The sequence below is a fragment of the Nannospalax galili genome, unplaced genomic scaffold (genome assembly GCF_000622305.1).
Source record: "Nannospalax galili isolate Female #2095 unplaced genomic scaffold, S.galili_v1.0 scaffold1941, whole genome shotgun sequence".
Lineage (NCBI taxonomy): Eukaryota > Metazoa > Chordata > Mammalia > Rodentia > Spalacidae > Nannospalax > Nannospalax galili.
Genome location: NW_008344179.1, coordinates 489,937 through 510,448, shown reverse-complemented (window position 1 = coordinate 510,448; position 20,512 = coordinate 489,937). Strand labels below are relative to the sequence as shown.

Sequence of the window (20,512 nt, the reverse complement as noted above, 5' to 3'; positions counted from 1 at the left end):
CAAATCCTTATAAGTGAGTATGTATCCAGACATAACTATAGGAACCAGGATAATGAAAAGGAACCAAGGAGGTAAAGAAAAAGAATCTGAAAGAGAAGAATGGTAGAAAACAGGTGTTAATAAGGGAGATATGGATAAAAATGGGATTACTTTAAGGGGAGGCAAGGAGGGAGGATTATACAAGGAATCTTGGGGATAAAGGGAAAGAAGGAGCTCAAGAGAGGTGGGATCATAGGAGAACTGTATTATTAAGGTAGAAATGAGTAAAATGGGAACACTTTAAATGGGGAAACCATGGTGGAAGGGTTAGACAATGCAAGCAATAAATAATGCCTAGTTAGTTTTAAAAAAACAAGAGGGAACCATTTTAGTCCAGCAAACTATTGACAAATTATACCCATAACTAGCTCAAGGAACATAGTATAGTATATGTCTAGCCAAGGTTTATCTTGTTAGATAATAGCCCGGCAGTGAATAGCCACAGGAAACATAGGAGGACTCCAGTAAAGCAAAGTTTATTTCTTAGGATTGCTGGTGGCTGGCAACTCAGCTGGGGAGAGAAAGGCAACCAGCAGCCTTCTGACTGCTGAGGAAGTTCTTATAGGGGGGTTGGGGGATGTGGAAGGTGGCAAAAATAATCTTTACAGTTTCGAGGGAAGTAGCTTGAACTGAGACAGTTCTTACATATATGAGAATGTTTGGTCTTTGCCCAAGCTTTATCTATATAGCACATGGTAATTCAAAGTACCAGACTGGTGGAACTAACCTTCTTGGATGTTTAACAGCCATACTTTGAGGCCTATACTAATTTGGTCAGAAGGACTTAAAGGACAGTTTTTGCTCCTTGCCCTCCAAGGTCAACAAAGTTTCAGGGGACAATAGAGCATCTCTCAAAATGTCCTGTAACTGTGGTGAGACAACTGTCCTCTTGATCAAGGAGGCTGTGGAGACCCCATCAGATGGACTTGAACCAGTGTCCAGGAGGGCCAACACAGCAGAAACATTTCCTCCACGCTTCCAAGTGAAGCCATCTATGGTCGAGCAGGACCTTTGACTTATCTTCACATAGATGGAACTGGTAGAGGAAAGGAGCCAGGGGCTCCTCCTAAGCCCATGTGATCCCTGAGAAACGATCCTCAAAAAACCTTTTTTTTTTTTTTTTGGTCTTTTTGAAACAGGGTTTCCCTGTAGCCCCAGCTGTCCGGAACTCACTATGTAGACCAGTCTGGCCTTGAACTCACAAAGATCCACCTGCCTCTGCCTCTCAAGTGCTGGGACTACAGGCATGTTCCACCACGCCCAGCAAATGACCTTAAGCGTAAAAAATAAATTGGTTTATCAGGGACAACTGCATGGTCCTAAACATCCAAAAGGAAATGATAACCAAAGATTAGATCAATATAATTCTTTAAGAGTCCATGTGCACCCCTTCAGTGGGTCTATCTAAAAGACTCCTAAATTGCATAACTCTTGTCTCTAAGGGAAGAAAGTCCTTAATCATGAATAGGAGATGTGAAGGAGAAGTTCAAATATGCATATGAGAGTCCATTGGAATTTCTTGACAAATGCTTCCAAAAGCATCCCTCTATTGGGCTCTTCCTCATTTTTCTTTTGTCTTCCAAGGCTGAACCAGTTGGCTGGGAAGAGTGGCTGGATACTCAGGTGAGGGTCCAGTTACCCTGCTTCAATCGCCTCACCCTGCATCCCTGTTCAGCATGGAAGAAGCCAGAGCGATTGGCGTCCCTATTCCCTATTGGCAATTTGGGTAACCCTTTCAGAGGATGGTGTGATAAGAATAGGAGGTAGGAATTGGCTAGGTAATTAGGGTAAAAAGACCCCAAAGAAATGCAGCCAGTTTCTTGGTTAAAAGTCAAAATGTTCTTGGGCCTGTTAGCAATACACTCTGTTCCAAAGCCAAAAATGTCAAAAGTATTTGGGAGCTTGTATCTAATTCAGCCATCTCTCCAGCCCCATGGACCCCTTTATTAAACTTCATCCACCCAAGGCTCACGGACCATTGAGGAAGAGGGAGCAGAGAGATTGTAAGAGCCAGGGAGGATGGGCATGACCATATGGAAACAGAGTCCTACAAGCTCCTGGGAATCTGTTCATATTATTCCATGGCATAGTGGTCCCATGCAAACTCAGGCAGAGAGTGGCCAGCATAGAACTGGGAAAATGAACAGCAGACCCCAATCTTATCCAAAGGAATGTTGGCAACTAATTGCTGCTAGATGAGGAAGAGCTGATCTTCCTAAAACAAGGAACTCTAGATAGGCTGATTAGACTCAGGGGATGTATAAGCACTGGGGAATGGCTGGGGGCACTGACAACACAGTGGACAGTAACAGGGATGACAGGGTATATGGGCTCCAGCGAGGGATCGGGGTGGGGCATGGGAGGGTGCCACTTGGGATGTGGGTATATAGATGAATAAGATTGTTTGGGATGTTCTATATGAAATACATACCAAAAAAATCAGTAAATTTAAAAAATGAGTTCTATTTGAAGAAGAAGCATAAAAATTTGCTTCATGTTAATTAGTACATGTGAAAAACATTACCACTGAAATCTACCTGATGACTTTATATCCATGCTCAGTTGCCAAGATCTCAGAAAGTAACCAACTGTGACTAGTAATAATCAGATATATAGAGCTTAGAGATGCATGTGCAAACATCTAAGTGTTAGTTGCACTAAAAATGAGTTTTTCTCTATGAAACAGTATGTTTTAAAAATAAAATGGAGATCTTTTTTAAAGGTTAAAACCTCATTCAATTTTATGTCTTAAAGGGTTTATACTGAGTACAATATTGTTTAACTGTATTAATTCAACTGTGAGCCTAAAAATTATAGCCAACTTTGAAAGAGATCTTAGCTCTGGAAACTGTTATTGACTATGTCAATGTTGTTGTAATGAACTGCTTCTTCTAATTATGTGGTTATTAAATAAATAATTTTTTAAATGAATGCAGGTGTTAAAAGCTATTTGTTGACTAAAGAATGACTGAAATACAACTCATAGCCAAGGAAGAAAAATAAGTTATAATAGTATGTACAGTTTTTTGTTGAAAATAGTGAGCAGAAAACTGGAAAAATGTATGCCCAAATGCTAGTGATTATTATGTACAGGTGGTAGAGAATCAAATTATTGTGTTTTGTCTTTGATCATAACTGACTATTCAAAGACAATGAAAAGGAAGTTATACAAGATATGTAGATCATTAATTCATTAAGCCCCCTCTTGCTAAAGTTTCCTTTTCTTTTTCTTTTTCTTTATTTTATGTGTATGCATGTATTGCCTGTATGTATATAAGTGCACCATGTGCATGCAATGCCCATGGAGGCCAGAAGACGGCATCAAATCCCCTGGAACTGGAGTCACAGATGATTGTTAGCTGCCAAACCCAGGTCCTCTGGAAGAGTCAGTGCTCTTAAACACTGAGCCATCTCTCCAGCTTCTCAAGGTTTTTTAAAAAATATTTTATTTATTATTTTTATTTTATGTGTATGAGTGTACTGCCTGCTTGCATGCAAGTACACCAGTACTGTGCAATGCCCACAGAGTTCAGAAGAGGGTGTCAGATCTCCTGGGACTGGTAGTCACCATGTGGGTGCTTGGAATCAAACCCGGGTCCTCTACAAGCAGTTAGTGTTCTTAACCGCTGAGCCATCTCTCCAGCACCCCCTCAAGTTTTCTTAAAGCAGAACTAGTTAAGTTGGTCACTAAGGTTAATTTGAGCTTTATATGGCCCATAGTTTCTTCACCTGTTAGTCATCAGCTGACAACTTGCCATGGCCTCCCAAGGACCATGCCCCAACAGATAACAGGTGGTCACTGGAGAATTTTCTTTAAATTATGTTATTTCCATTCTTAAAGGATGTTCATAGACCTATGTCCATTTTCACAGCAAAGATGACTGCCACATTTTGAAGCCTAACTAAAGAATAGCTTCCCAATTGTCTGTCTTTATCAATCTAAAAAATAGGTAATACCTAGCATAACAGGGATAACAGTACACTGACACTAAATAAGCAGAGAAGGAAGATGTATTTTATTATACTTCTATATACATTTAAAATATTAGAATTACCTTTCTATTTGAAATATTAAGATATACAGATTGAAATGGCTGCACATTTTTATCCTCAGTCTATAGAATAAAGGAAAATGAATTTAGATATCACAAGAATTAGATAATCTTGAGAAAGAACTAAGAAATTTCTAAGTATTTATTCTATGCATATATGTTTCTCACATTCCAAAAACAACTAACTACAAACTTACCCTGCTGACTTCTCTGTTTTTTCCCTGATTCTTTAGAAAATGATGAATTACCAGTTGAGGACTCTTTAGATTGTCTGTAGTGCTTCAGCTGACTGGAAAAGTCTTCATCTGTTTCCTGGCTGTAGTTTCCAAAGTTGTCATCACTGTAGGTACTGTACTCATCATAGTCTTTACTTTTAAATTTTTTGTGATGTTGACTCTTCTTTGACGTCAGATAGCTTCCTGACAAATGTCCATGCTAGGTAAAAATGGCCAGTCATTAGCAGAAGTTTTCAACTACTTGTAGCAGTTGAGAGCAATACAGGGCATTTCCCCCCCAGAAAGCTGGGAGAATAAAGGACAGAAGAAAGTTACTAGTTCTGACTCTTGACTGTTGGCTCCATATGACCATACTTAACACTAAATTCACTAGGCTGAATGTTAGCTCTAGCTAGTGGAACAGCTTCATTCTTTAGCTTTTGATTTCCATGTTCTATGTCTCAACAGCCATATGCACAGAAATATTATAAAATCCACACCATCATACATAAAATTTCCTTTTCCATAGAAAGAAAGTTTTTTTAAAAAAAATAAGATAGCAAAACATCTTGGGGATATATATATATAAAATAAGGAAAAATCCAGTGACATTATATTTAATTTCAAAAATGTGTGGAAATTTTTTTTAAAAAGGAAATTACCACTGCACCCAATGAATCTAACAATCTGTTAAAACAAACTGTGGTGTATCTACTAATTTGGTATGTCTGCTAATTCAATAGGGTGTAGGTCTTTAAAACTATTAACTAAAGAATGACCGAGATATAATTCATAAAATTTTTATGGAAGCACAAAGACCCCAAATAGCCAAAGCAAGACTAAGCGATGATGATGATGACAATGATGATGATGGACATTACCTGATTTCAAGTTATACCAAAAGCCACAGTAACAAAACCAGCATGGTACTTACTGGTACAGCAACACATATATAGATCAACAGAATAGAGGACCCAGTCATAAACTCACACAGTTATAATCACATTTTTTTGACAAAAATGCCAAAAATATATACTGGAGAAAAGACAGCCTCTTCAACAAATAGTGCTGGGAAACTGGACATCCACACATACAAAAATGAAACTGTATTCTTATTTCTCAACCTGTATAAAAATAAACTACATGGGGCTGGAGAGATGGCTCAGTGGTTAAGAACACTTGCTGTTCTTCCAGATGACACATTTGACTCCCAGCATCCACATGGTGGCTAAAAACTATGGCTAAAAACTCCAGTTTCAGGGGATCCGACATCCTCTTCTGACCTCTGTGGGAATTGCATGACAAGGATGCACTTACCTACATGCAAGCAATACACTCATACACATAAAATAAATGTAATAAATAAAGTATTTTAAAATAAATAATTTTTTTTTGGTCTTTTTGAGACAGGGTATCCCTCTAGCCCCAGCTGTCCTGGAACTATGTAGACCAGGCTGGCCTTGAACTCACAGAGATCTGCCTGCCTCTGCCTCCCAAGTGCTGGGATTAAAGATGTGCGCCACCACGCCCAACCCTAAAATAAATAAATTTTTAAACATTAAAAAAAAACTACAGATTGGTTATCAAAAGACCTTAATCTAAGATCTGAAACTGTCAGAGGAAAAACTAGGAGACACACTTCAAAATAAAGAAACAGGCAAAGCCTTTCTGAATAGAAGGACTTCAATCTGCTCAGAAAATGATGCCAACAATTGACAAATGGACGTTAGGAATTTAAAAGGCTTCTTCACAGGAAAGGAAACAGCTAATGAACTGGACCTACAGAATGACAGAAAATCTTTGTGAGCTATACTTCTGACAGGATTAATATCTAGAATACACAAAAGAACTCAAAAGCTTAAACAACAATGTTAACCTCATTAGTCATTAGATAGATGTAAATTAAAACTACATTGAGATTTCATCTCAACCCAGTCAGGATGGCATAAAAAGCAAAGTTACAACAAATGCTGGTAAGGATGTGGACCAAAGGGAACCCTTATACACTGCTAGTGGGAATGTAAAGTAGTCCAACCGCAATGTAACTCAGTATGAAGGTCCTCTAAAAACTAAAAGTACACCTTCCACATGACCCAACTATACCACTCCTGGAACTCTAAGTCAACGTATCACAGAGATATTTACACATCAATTTTTACTGCAGCACTACTCACAATAGTTATGGAACAAACCCTAGGTGTTCAACAACAGAGAAATGGATAAGGTAAGGTAAATGTACACACAATTTTTTTTCAGCCATAAAGAATAAATTTATACAGTTTGCAGGAATATGGATTAAACTGAAGATGGTCATAGCAAGCTAATTAAGTAGTCTCGGAATGACAAATAATGTATTTTCTGTCATGTGGTTTTTACACACACACACACACGTGGCATGAAAGTAGAAATGGAAACTGTCTAAGGGAGTGAAGGGGACTACTGGGGAAGGGAAAGAAAGGGAATGGAGGGCTATGGAGGGAGTATGCTCAACATACCATATATGCTTGTGTGAAAACATCTCCATATACCACAACATCATATACTCTGAATATAGAGTAAGATTAAAAATGTTTACAATAAAAATTGTTTATAGCTAAGGTATACTACAAATGAAGACACTTTCTCTAAAGTGAAAAAACAGAGTGAACAAATGGTTTATTAAAAACTTTATAACAGGGGGCTGGAGAGATGGCTCAGCAAGCAGTTCAGAACACTGGCTGTTCTTACAGAAGACCCGGGTTTGAATCCCAGCACCCATACGGTAGCTAACAACTGTCCATAACTACAGTCCCAGGGGATCCAACAGCCTCTTCTGACCTCCGTGGGCATTGCCCGACATGGGTGCACTTACCTACGTGCAGGCAATACATGCATACACATAAAATAATAATAAATAAAATTTAAAAAAAACAACTTTATAACAGTTTCACTTGGAAGCATGGAGGAAATGTTTCCTCTGTGTTGATCCTCCTCTTTGTAGACTAGACACTGGTTCAAGTCCATCTGGTGGGGTCTCCATAGTCTCCTTGATCAAGAGGACAGGTGACTCACCACAGTTACAGGACATTTTGAGAGATGCTCCATAGTCCCCTGGAACTTAGTTGATCTTGGAGGCCAAGGAGCAAAAACTGTCCTTTAAGTCTCTGACAAGATTAGTTTAGGCCTCAAAGTATGGCTGTTAAATATCCAAGAAGGTTAGTTCCACCAGTCTGGTACTTTTAATTACAATGTGCTATGTAGATAACGCTTGGGCAAAAACAAACGTTCACATGAAGTTATCAGAAAAAAAGTGATGGGGAGATATGGGAGGAGCTGGAGGGGAGGAGGTGGACATGGATTTGATCAAAACACCTTATATACATGTATGAAATTCTCAATAAATTATTTATTTAAAAAATAAACGTTCTCAGATAAACCTTGACTAGACATATGGTCGAGCAGGACCTTTGACTTATCTTCACATAGATGAAACTGGTAAAAGAAAGGAGCTAGGGGCTCCTCCCAAGCCCATGTGACCCCTGAGGAACAGATCCTCAAATGACCTTAAGAGTAAAAAAAACTACAGGGTGTGGTGGCACACACCTGTAGTCCCAGCACTTGGGAGGCAGAGGCAGGCGGATCTCTCTGAGTTCAAGGCCAGCCTGGTCTACATAGTGAGTTCCAGGACAGCTGGGGCCACAGGGAGACCCTGCTTCAAAAATAAATAAATAAAATAAATAAATAAATTGGTTTATTTGGGCCAACTGCATGGTCTTGAACACCCAAAAGGAAAGTATAACCAAAGATTAAAGGGATCAGTATAATTCTTTAAGAGTCCATGTGTACAGCTAAAGGCTACATAACAAGAAACAATGACAGACAGGAGATACCTTCCTTTGAGTTGTTGGCCAGGGTGGCCCAAGAGACTCAAGAGACAGTAACCCAGCAGAGAACTGGGAAAATGAACAGCAGACCCCAATCTTATCTAAAGGCATGTTAGCAACTGATTGCTACTAGATAAGGAAGAGCTGATCCTCCTAAAACAAAGAACTATAGATAGGCTGACTAGAGTCAGCGGATGGACTAGCACTGGGGAACAGCTGAGGGTGCTGACAACATAGTGGACAGTAACAGGGATGACAGAGTATATGGGCTCCAGTGAGGGGGAGGCTATAGTAGGTGACATTTGGGATGCGGGTATAAAGATGAATAAGATTGTTTAGGATGTTCTGTATGAAATACACACAAAAAAAAATCAAATCAATAAAAAATGAGTTATATTTGTGGAAGAAGCATAAAAATTTTCTTCATGTTAATTAGTAGATGTGAAAAACATTACCATTGAAATCTACCTCATGACTTTATATCCATGCTCAGGTGCCAAGGATCTCAGAAAGTAACCAACTGTGACTAGTAATAATCAGATATATAGAGCTTAGAGATGCATGTGCAAACATCTAAGTGTTAGTTGCATTAAAAATAAGCTTTTTTGTATGAAACAGTATATTTTAAAATGAAATCAGGGGCTGGAAAGATGGCTCAGTGGTTAAGAGCACTGACTGCTCTTGTAGAGGACCTGGGTTCGATTCCCAGCACCCACATGGCGGCTATGAATTATCCTTAACTCCAGTTCCAAGGGAATCCGAAGCCCTCTTCTGACCTCCGCAGCACTGGACAACACGGGTGCACTCACATACATGCAAGCAATACACTCATGCGCATAAAATAAAAACAATAAATAAAATTTTAAAAAATGAAATGGGGATCTTTTTTTAAAACCTCATTCAATTTTATGTATTATAGGGTTTATACTGAATACAATAATGTATAACTGTATTAATTTAACACTGTGAACCTAAAAATTATAGCCAATTTTGAAAGAGAGGCATCTTCACTCTGGAAACTGTTATTGAATATGTCAATGCTGTTGTAATAAAATGTTTCTACTAAATATGTGGTTATTAAATAAATGTTTTAAATTTAAAAAACTTTATAATAGACATTAATTTTATTGCCTCCTTACTAAAGCATGGGAAAACAAAGTATAATTTAGTCCTAGAAGTTTATTTAATGATGGTATTCATGTTAATCTCTTTTTTCAATTACTTTTATTTTATGTGTATAAATGTATTGCCTGCATGTATGTAAGTGAACCCATGTCATGCAATGCTTGCAGAGGTCAGAAAAAGGTGTTGGATCCCCTGGAACTGGCGTTATGGATGGTTGTTAGCCACCATGTGGGTGCTGGATTCCAAACCCAGGTCTTCTTTAAGAGCAGTCAGTACTCTTAACCAATGAACCATCTCTCCAGCCCCCATGTTAATCTTTTTCACTGAAATACTTTTATTAGTTCTATCATATCTTCTATCAATCATTAATTAAATAAGAAAATATTCCATATAATTATGACTGGAGAAACTAGAAATGTACAGGCCATTCCCTGGTTTTGTTCTGTTTTGTTTTTTGGGGGTTTTTTTGGTCTTTTTGGGACAGGGTCTCCTGTAGCACCAGCTGGCCTGGAATTCACTATTAGACCTAGCTGGCCTTGAACTCACAGAGATCTACCTGTCTCTGTCTCCCAAGTGCTGGGATTAAAGGCATGTGCCACCATGCTCATTTTCAGACCATACCTTGTTACTAGTTTACTGCACTTTAAATGTGATATGCATGCTAACATTTGTCTAGTTAGATAAAATTATTAATTATAGTTAGTGCTATAAAAGAAGACAATCCTGCCAAACTCAAATAAAATGCTGGGCATGGTGGTATAACACTTGTAACCCTAGTGCTGAGGAGACAGCAACAAGTTGATTCTTTCGATTCAGCAAGCTATCCTAGACTACCTGATCAGTAACAAACCAATAAGACATCTTGTCTCAAAAAACAAGGCAGCATAGGTGTAGTGGCAGATGTCTTTAGTCCAAGCACTTTCTGTGAGTTCAAGACCAGCCAGGGCTACCTACTGAAACCCCACCTCAAGAAAAAAACAAAACAAAACAAAAACAAGATGGATAGTGCCTGAGAAATGCCAGCTAAGGCTGTCTTCTGGTCGCCACACACATATACAAATGCACAGATACATACAAACACATTCATGCATACACACACAGAGAAAAATACAAAAGACAATAGAGAGACCACATAATAAACTCAAATAGACTAATTTGCTTTCTAAACTCACAAAAGATTAGTAATATCAAAAAGAAGGAATAAAGATCTTGTAGATAAGATTATTAGCAACATTACTTTCCTATTGTAAGAATAATTAGTATTTTTGATGAGGATTTCATTCATACAGTACACATACTTAAGAAAGAAGGAAGTGTTGCCTTACAGTCATTTTTTTTCTTTTCTAAGACTGGAAATAGAAACCAGAGCCTTGAGCATGCTAGCAAAGTGCTCACCACTGTTTTGTTTTAAAACATTCCAAGGCATTTCTGCACTTAAAGAGGCCAATGTCACAGAGCTTCAAAATTCAATACTACTTCATTTCCAAATCACGCTTGGATAAAGTGTTGTGGTGTGCTGCAGAGGTTAGACTGTATCCCTCCAGAATTCCTGTATGGAAGCCAAGTAGCTCAGAATGTAACTGCATTTGGAGACAGAACCTTTAAAATGGGCTCTAACAAAATTAACTGGTGTTCTTGTAAAAAGAGAAATCTGGACATACAGAGAAACCAGGGGTTCCTGTTCACAGAAGCACAACCATGTGAGGACAAAGCAGTGAAAAGTTTCCATCTATAAACCAAAAGAGAGGGGCCTAGTACTCACTCTTCCACACAGCTCCCAGGGGAAACCAACCGTGCTGGCTTCTGCTGGGTTTTGTTTTTTTGGTCTTTTTGAGACAGGATCTCTGTAGCCCCAGCTAGCCTGGAACTCACTATGTAGATCAGGCTGGCCTTGAATTCACAGAGATCTGCCTGCTCTGCCTCTGCTGGGACTAAAGGCATGCTCTACCACGCCCTGCTTTTTTTTTTTTTTAAAGACAGAATCTCCCTGTAGCTTCAGCTGGCCTGGAACACAAAATTTCAACCAGGCTGGCCTCAGTCTCACAGAGATTCGCCTGTCTTTGCCTCCCGGGGGCTGGAATAAAGGCATGCACTACTACATCCAGCTTCCTGCTCACACATTGATCCTGGACATCTAGCCTTCAGATTGAGAAATTACTGTATTTAAGCATACAACCTTGCCATAAACAGCAGCCCCAGTTAACTTAGTATAGAACGCACTCTTTATCTTCAAAGGCTGGGGAATACACAGCACAAGCATATGCTGGTATGACAAACACATACTTTCTGGTGTTTCTAAAAATTATGCAATCTAAAGTTTCATTTTCCCCTTTAAAAAGTACTACCTCAAACTCACATGAATATCATAGTCAACACTTAGTGGCCCCAGCTGGACTGGAACTCACAATGTAGACCAGTTTGGCCTGGATCCCCCAGAGATCTACCTGCCTCTGCCTCCCGAGTGCTGGGATCAAAGGCATGTGCCACTAAGTCTAGCTAATCTTAATACATGTTACAACATGGGTGAACCCTGCTAAGTGACAGTAAACCAAACACAAAAAGACAATTATATAATTTCAAACATAGGAATTATAACTATATATGTAGATACACACACACACAGAGGAAGCAAGAATAGTTGTTAATAGGAGTGAGGAGCAAGAAAAAAAGTGTTAACTGCTTAATAGGTACAGGATTTCTGTTTAAGATACATAAATTCTTGAGATGGATAATGGTACTGTTTAAACACTAAATATACTTAATGCTACTAAATTATATACTTAAATGAGGCTAAATGATATGTATTTTAAATTTATTTTTATTTTGTATTGCCTGCACTTATGTAAGTGCACCATGTCATGCAACGCCCACAGAGGCCAGAAGAGGGCATCAGATCCCCCAGAACTGGAGTTAACAGCTGGTAGTGCAAGAACAGTTAATGCTTTTAATCACTGAGTCATCTCTCTAGCCCCCAAATGGTATATTTTATGCTATACGTGTTTTATCACATTTTACCTGAGAAAATGGAATGTCATAATCCCTGTAGAAACTAGTTCTTCTTTTATAGGAACTTTCTGTATGTTCGACATCTGAATCAAGGCTGTGGTCTGAATTATCTTCACCAGATGGAGAGTTATGCTGCAAAGGGGGAAAAATGTGTTACATTTGCAAGAAGGAAACTTAATGTGTAATTTTATAAGCTTGTTTCAGTCAGAGGTGACAATCAGTAGGCTGTATTACTCCAGTAGACTCTTGAGTAACATTGAGAAATTCTTGCTCCAAAGACTATTATCACTTCCAAGCAAAAGTATTTCCTCCGGTTTGCTCAGGGACTTTACAGCAGCATGTTTCTCATCATCTTCTTGACCCAAGGGAAACAGAAGACACTTGGCCTCTAAAGTGATCTTGTATCTACAGTGCTCATGCATTTATTAAGACAGGGTCTCGGTATGCAACGTTGGCTGGTCTTGAATTCTTGACCTTTCTGCCTCAGCCTCCCCAGATGTGGGATTACATATGTGCTATCATGCTCAGTTTAAGCTAATCTTAAAGGAAATAAAATTGGCTCATTACCAGAAGGGATCCTAGAATATAAGTAGGGTATGCATTAATTTAATTTTATCAAAAATTTCTGTGGAGTTATTTTTCTATTGCATGGGTATCCTGAAACTACTCTAAATTACCTTAATGAAATGAAACCAGTCCACAAAATTGAATAAAAATGAAATGAAAACCCCAAGTAGTTGATAATGGGCAATTATCAAGAGTAAGCTTTTTTAAAAATCTCAGTACGATTTTGGAAAATGAACAAGTCTTTTTTGTCTGCTCAAAATAATTACCTTCCTAAGCTGAGCACTTGAAACAGTTCTGTTTCCTCAGCAATGAAGACACTGGCTCTGAATAGTGCTAGCCTTACATTCTCAGCACCTAAGCACAGCACAAACTCAATAAAATTCTATTGAATTAAACTGAACTTTAATATTCTTGGAGAGGATCCGTTTTCCTTCATTCCATTCTTTAATGTTTTTCAGGGAAGAAAAACTGCTTCCCTTCACTTTGGTCCTAAGTGTTCAGGCTTCTGGTTTTTTGTTGGTATTAGTCCTGGTTTTGTTGACTTGATAGGGGATTATGAAGAAAGCTTTTATAATTAATTATGCTATCAAATGCTTCAGATATAGGGGAGATACACTGCTCTATCTCTGATTACTACTCTCCTCTGTTTCTTCTTCAGTCTCCCAAGTCCTGCTTTATGGCACCTGGTACTTTGAGGGATAGAAAACATTTATAATGTATATCTTCACTGTGAATTATAACCTTTCTTTTTGAGACAGGGTCTCCCTGTAGCTCCAACTGGCCTGGAACTCCCTATGTAGACCAGGCTGGCCTCAATTGCATAGAGATCTACCTGCCTCTGCCCCAAGAGTGCTGGAATTGAAGGCATGCACCACAAAACCCAGCTCATGAATTACAACTTTTTTTTTTGTCTTTTTTGAGACAGGTCTCCCTGTAGCCCCGGCTGGCCTGGAACTCACTATGTAGACCAGGCTGGCCTCCCAAGTGCTGGGAGGGCACACGCCTTTAATCTCTGTGAGTTCGAGGCCAGCCTGGTCTACATAGTGAGTTCCAGGCCAGCCGGGGCTACAGGGAGATGCTGTCTCAAAAAGACCAAAAGAAAATTTATTTATTTATATTTTATGTATATGAATGTATTGCCTGCATGTATGTAAGTGCACCCATGTCATGCAATGCTCACATAGGTCAGAAAAAGGCACTGGATCCCCTGAACTGGGATTATGGATGGTTGTTAGCCACCACTTGGGTGCTGGGAATCAAACCTGGGTCCTCTGCAAAAGCATTCAGTGCTCTTCATTGCTAATACATCTCTCTAGCCTGAAGTGCAACTTTTAACCTTATAAAGTGCTGCCTTTATTTCTTTCCATGACCTGTAGACCTAACTTTCCCAAATAGCAATAATGTGATTTCTCCCTTCTCACTGTGTTTGCTAAATATACAGCTTTACATTTGTTATGTATTTCCTGCATTCAAAGCTTAAAGCTAAGGAGTGTATTTCCTGACATTTAGAAAACGCTTCTATTTTTATTTCAACAACGTCTTTCATACTGCCCTTATCCACTAACCTCAATGCTAAATTTACCTAGCATTCATTAATAGAAGCAATATTGAAATTAAGCAGAAACCACTGTTCCTTTTCCTTTTCACATCCTTCTACTCTGTTAATAACTTTAAGTCAATACGAAAATTTTCCTGACCTTTTCTTTAGACAAGGCCTTGCTATACAACCAAAGATGACCTTGAAATCATGATTCTCCTGTTTCGGCCTCCCAGGTACTGGGGTTACAGGTATACACCCCTATGCCTGGCTTTTTAAAAAATATATTTAAAATTTTTATGTGTATGAATGCTTTGCCTGCATATATGTAAGGACACTACAAGCATACAGTGCTCTACAAGGGCAACCAGTGCTTTTAACCACTGAGTCATCTATCCAGGCCCAACCTGGCTTTTCCTGAAAATCTTTTTATGGTAATATTCTAACACATATAACATATACTACCTCTTCTAGAATCATCATTTAGTCTTAGTCTTATAAATGAGTATGTATATGTGCATGTAAATCACTTTCTCACACCCCAGTAATTTTGGTTGTTTGGACATGTTTTCTAGTAGATTTTACAAAAAGTAAAATCGTTCCTGGGTTCTTGCATACAATTTGTTGGAATTTTTATATAAATTTTCATATAAATCTTTTCTGTTCTTTTTTTAAAATTTTATTTATCATTCTTATTTTATATGTATGCTTGTACTGCCTTCATGTAGGTAAGTGCGCCCATGTCGTGCAATGCCCATGGAGGTCAGAAGAGGCTGTCGGATCCCCTGGAACTGGAGTTACGGGCAGTGACTAGCTGCCATGTGGGTGCTGGGATTCAAACCTGGGTCTTCTGCAAGAACAACCAGTGTTCTTAACCGCTGAGCCACCTCTCCAGCCCCTATTTTTCTTTTCTTAGAAAGGGATTTGGCTTTCCCAATTCAATTTCTGTTTGATCATAGTCTGCATTATTTTACTAAGGGTTTTTTTTTTTTGTCATTTTGAAATATTAGGTTAAGTTTTTCATACGCTCATGGACATTCTTTTCCAGGGGAATATTATTACATTGTTTTCTTTTATATGCAGTCACTTAGTTCTTTCTTGACACTCATGTGAAGAAAAGGATGAAACAGAACAGGAAAATTCTAGCTTCATCCCTTCTGTTTCAGTGTGAAGTATTTAAAAACGAGGCTGAGCAACTTCCAAGACAAGCCTCTTCTTCATTCTTCCCCATTTTCTATCAGATCACTTCCTCCCTTGGCCCGAGTATGCCTGTTTATTTCAGACTCCACTCTCAGCAGTTTCCTCCCCCATGTGATGCTCTGTCCTAGAAAAGGGATGGGAAATTAGCACAAGAAGTTCATTATATCCAGCACCATCCACTTTCTGTGGTTACCTTATATTCAAGTGTAAACCAGAACTAGTAAAACCTCTGCTCAGTTTTTGTTGCACTTCTCAAATAGGCCTAAGAGTTCCATGTTGAGTAGGGCCCTCCACTGAGAGGAGTATCTGCTGTTAATCTGTTTCCCACAGTTCCCTTTATCCTTCTTCTGCTTCATTCTACAGAACTGCTGGTTCTACATTCTTCTGTTGCTGTCTATAGTGTGGAACCACTTATTCTACTTCTGAAGTATGCAAGAATAATTTCAGTTTTCTTTAGATGCTGTCACTGAAATTTTGGTTTTGCTATCCTAATTGCTATAGGGGATCTTCAGGGCTTTTTTTGGGGGGGGGGGTCTCTTTGAGAGAAGAGTCTCCCTGTATCCCCAGCTGGCCTGAACTCACTATGTAGACCAGGCTGGCCTTGAAGATCCACCTGCCTCTGCTTCCTGAGTGCTAGGACTAAAAGCATGTGCCACCATGCCTGGCTAACTCCAGGGTTTTTTAAAAAACTGTCCTACTGCTACTGCCAACTTTTCCCTGATTTCTCAGTCACAAGTTCCCTTTCCTTCTCCACCTCAAATTCACATTATTCCGTATCAAACTCCCTGTTGTTTTCTTGATAGTAACTGTTTTTCATTTGTTTACTGCCTTTCCTCTTCCAGGTTCCCTGCATTCTTTAATGTTCCTTTACCACTATAATCCCTAATATGTAACACAGAGGCTTCCACAGTTATCATGGGATAATAGATATGAATGAGCAAATAAAAAGATAAACACGTAGACAGTATCTCTACAGATACTAATCTGTATCTGTAGAGAATGAAACTTTAAACTTCTCACATCTTCCAAAACAACCTTCTATCCATAGAAGATTATTATTATAGCCTGCATTGGGATTTACCTTATTTTTATTAAATCTATGAGAAAATTCATATACTCTTTATAGTTAGAAAATTTATTAGTTGCTTAAGTAAAAATATCTAATCTGTATATTTTATAAGATAATAGTAATAACATACTTTCTAACTTTTGTTAATTTAAAAAATATTTTATTATTTTTATTTTATGTGTATGAGTGTTATGCCTGCACATAGGTAAGTATACCGTGTCATGCAATGCCCACAGAGGACAGAAGAGGCTGTCAGATCCCCTGGAACTGGAGTTATGGACAGTTGTTAGCTGCCATGTGGGTGCTGGGATACGAACCCGGGTCTTCTGCAAGAACAGTCAGTGTTCTTAACTGCTGAGCCATTTCTCCAGCCCCTAATTTTTGTTATTTTATACTTACCAAAACAGAAAGTTTGCCAGGCATTCTGGACCAGGCCTATAATCCCAGCACCCAGGAGGATCAGGAGTTCAAGACCATTCTTGGTTATATAATGAGTTCAAGGCCAGCCTAGGCTATGAGACATATTATCTCAAATAAACAAACAACAACAAAAGAACAGAAAGTTGATTCTAATGTAACTAACTTTGTGCTTCTCATGCTTTCTCCTTTTGGATTTTTTCTTTTCTCTTTCTTTCTTGTGTTTTTTTCTTGATTTTTTGTAGGCTTTTTCACTTTTCTGCTTTTCATTCTCTTTTGATTCCTGATCTGGTTGAGTTTCTTCAAATCCTGCATCATCTATTTCACCATCTTCTAATTCACCATCTTCTCTGTAAAAAACAATGAAAAATTTAAATTTCTAATGTTAATTATAAAACAAATATTATAAAAATATTTTGAAAAGAAAAAAGGCATGTGCCAAGAATTTAAATTATATAGATGAGATTGGAAAACTTTCTTAAGAGGCCAGTGAGTAAATATTTTACTTTTGTAGATTACATATAGTTTCTGTTATAAATTCTTCCTTTAGAAAACTTTAAAATGTTAAGAATCATTCAAAATTTGCCAATACCTAATTTAAATTCAGATCATGGATTCTCCCAAAATGAATAAATGAATGCACTGTTATTCCAAAGTGTTCTGGATGGCTTTAGATGTCAACTTGATACGTCTGGGCAGAGGGAGCCTCAGTTGGGGAACTGCCTTCATTGGACTGGCCTGTGACCATCTCTGTGGAGAACTCTCTTGATTGTTGAGTGATATGGGTGCCACCCCTGAGCAGGTTGGTCTGTACTGTATAAGGCAGGCAGGCTGAGCATGGGCCAGGGGAGCAAGCCAGTAAGCAGCATTCCTCCATGGCCTGTGCTCCAGATCCTGCTTCCAGGGTCCTGCCCTGAGTTCCTACTCGGGCTCCCCCAGCAATGAAATGTGACCAGGGAGATAGATATCAGCTGAACAAACCCTTTCCTCTCCAAGTTGGTATTGGTCAGAGTCTTTTGTCACAGCAATGGAAAACAAACTAGAACAATGAGTATTACAGTAGTTACCAATGACTAAACTACTTTCAAGGGGGAAAAAGCTAAACTAAAATACTAAATACTCTAATTACGAGACTTTTTAAATTTTGTGATCTGTAAGCAGCTTTAGATAACTTTAAAATAAAAGCAATTCTGTAGAATTTCTTACCATCAAAGTAAAATTCAGTTAGTAAATTTTAATACACAGATAAATAAAACCCAAGCTGACAAAAGGAGCTATAAAATACATACAATTACACATCTAATTCCACTTTCCACACACTAGTAGATTTGCTATTGAGGGTTGAATCCTAGAAATTGATTTTTTTTTTTTTTGGTCTTTTTGAGACAGGGTCTCCCTGTAGCCCCAGCTGTCCTGGAACTCACTATGTAGACCAGGCTGGCCTTGAACTCAACAGAGATCCGCCTGTTGACTTTTATGTTACCACATTTTTATAGGTATAGAAGCCAAGCTTCTTCTATGTTTAAACTCAAACTAAATGAGAAACACTGAACTATGATGTATGCATTTTAAAAGTTGGAATTACTAAGAATGTTTGATGTATAAAATGAAAAATTGGTCATGTCACTCTCCGGTTAAAAATCTTCAATAACAATACTATAGCATAAAGGTGCATCAAATTTATCCACTGGGGATAGAGGAAGTGGTCTCAGTGAGACTATGAGTTGGTAATCATTGAAACTGTGGCTTGTGTAGTTAAGGATTCATGGTTCATTCTATTCTTCTTTGTGGGCTTAAAGTCTTCTTTAATAAAAGCACAACTTTTACTGTTCCCTTCTGACCTGAGGCTGATAGCAGATGTCCCAGGTATTACCTAAAGGCCCTTATAACCTAGTGCCCACTTAACCAGTTACTTTCAATAGCTTGACTTTCTAAGCCTTAAACATTGTCTTAAAAATTGCCCCACTCACCTAAATAACTTCCACCTGTCATTTTCAATATATTTAGGACACTGATTAGAGAGTATTTCTTCCAAGATGCTTCTCTTTACTACCCTTGTTTATATGTAAAGTTCCATCCTAAGTGTTTCCTAATAATTATTTCTCCTGTGATGGTACTGTTTGCATAGGTTCCAATCAATCACTTGTTTATTGCTTGGTGGGAATACAGTACATGACTGTCTCTCATAAATGTATTTTTAGCAACTAGTGTGATACCTACTGCTCACTGAATGAACATGTAACACCCATAACTCTTGCATTATAGAAGCAGAATAGGATACCATCTAATCTGTCACTGTTATTTGTCCCCACCTCTACTCTAAAACTGAAATGGTATATTTCCACTTAGATGGACTTAAATTTTTCCTATGATACAGGCTTGGCATTCTGGCTATTTAAAATTTTATTACTATATGTTTGTGTGCAGGATTGTGGTGTGGGTAGTATATGCAACACATTGTGTATGTAAAGGTCAGAGGACCACTTTGGAGTCAGTTCTCCCCTTCCACCTTTCATGAGTTCCACAGATCAAACTTGTCACCAGGCTTGCACAGTAAGCACCTTTACCTGCTCTTACATAAACTATGTAACCGTGAAATCTGGGCTACTGAAGCTTGTTATTAGACACTGCAAGTTTTCTCCTTTCTGCTCCCCCAGTCTACTTATGATTTGAGCATTCACATAACAGATATAAATTCATGGATTTCTGTTTGGTTATAAAAATGGGAGATAAGTGCACTCCTATCCTCAGGCCTCTTGGGGAGCACCGCTTCTGGTCCTAGCCTCGCCCTCACTTCTCTCTGCGCCCTCACTTCTCTCTGCGTCGCTGGACCTGCACCACCGGCTAACTCTACTAGCCTGCACTCCTATCCTCAGGCCTCTTGGGGTAAGTCTATAGCGCAGCCCTCCGCGCCTTGACTCCCAAGCCACATTCACCCTTCCATCTCCCCCGCTGTTCTCTACTCCTAGTTTGGGACCTGCACCATCCCTAGACTTGGGGCCCCAGACACCGGGGGAACCAATACTGCTTCCTGACCCTTCTCACCCAGACCAACAGTGCCTTTCTTGGGCCCCAGGGGCACCGCTTGGACCTGGCCCCGCCCTCACCTCCCTCTACTTCCCTGGTCCTGCAACACCTGGAGCATCTTGCTGGGGCTGTCAGCCTCTTTCTGGGGATCCAAGGCTTACCTTTCCTCTCCCTGATCCTTTGCATCCAGTACAACCCAGCTACTTAATCCACTCCCTGGGAAATCTTGGGGCTTCTTCCCCTCCCCATCTGCCTTTGCATCCCTGCGTGGCATGGCCACGGGCAGGATCTCAGGTCAGTCCAACACCCAAGTTCCTGAGGCCAAAATCATTCTTAGAAGATTCCAGACCTAAGGAGAAAGTCTGAAAACTTCTGACCCACATTGGAATTGGGCC

At 39.0% G+C, this 20,512-nt stretch overlaps 1 protein-coding gene across 4 annotated transcripts in view; it reads right to left on the bottom strand.

The window, feature by feature from the left end:
* The window catches only part of Zc3h6 (zinc finger CCCH-type containing 6), an 82,142-nt gene that overhangs the window by 36,732 nt on the left and 24,898 nt on the right, over positions 1 to 20,512 (bottom strand). For all 4 annotated transcript variants that reach the window (XM_008840359.3, XM_008840362.3, XM_008840361.3 and 1 more), the window contains 3 exons: positions 17,257 to 17,440; positions 12,310 to 12,432; positions 4,289 to 4,526 (listed from right to left, as the gene is read on the bottom strand). In XM_008840359.3, the coding sequence (XP_008838581.1) occupies positions 4,289 to 4,526; positions 12,310 to 12,432; positions 17,257 to 17,440 (545 nt within the window). The remainder of the gene's footprint in view (positions 1 to 4,288; positions 4,527 to 12,309; positions 12,433 to 17,256; positions 17,441 to 20,512) is intronic.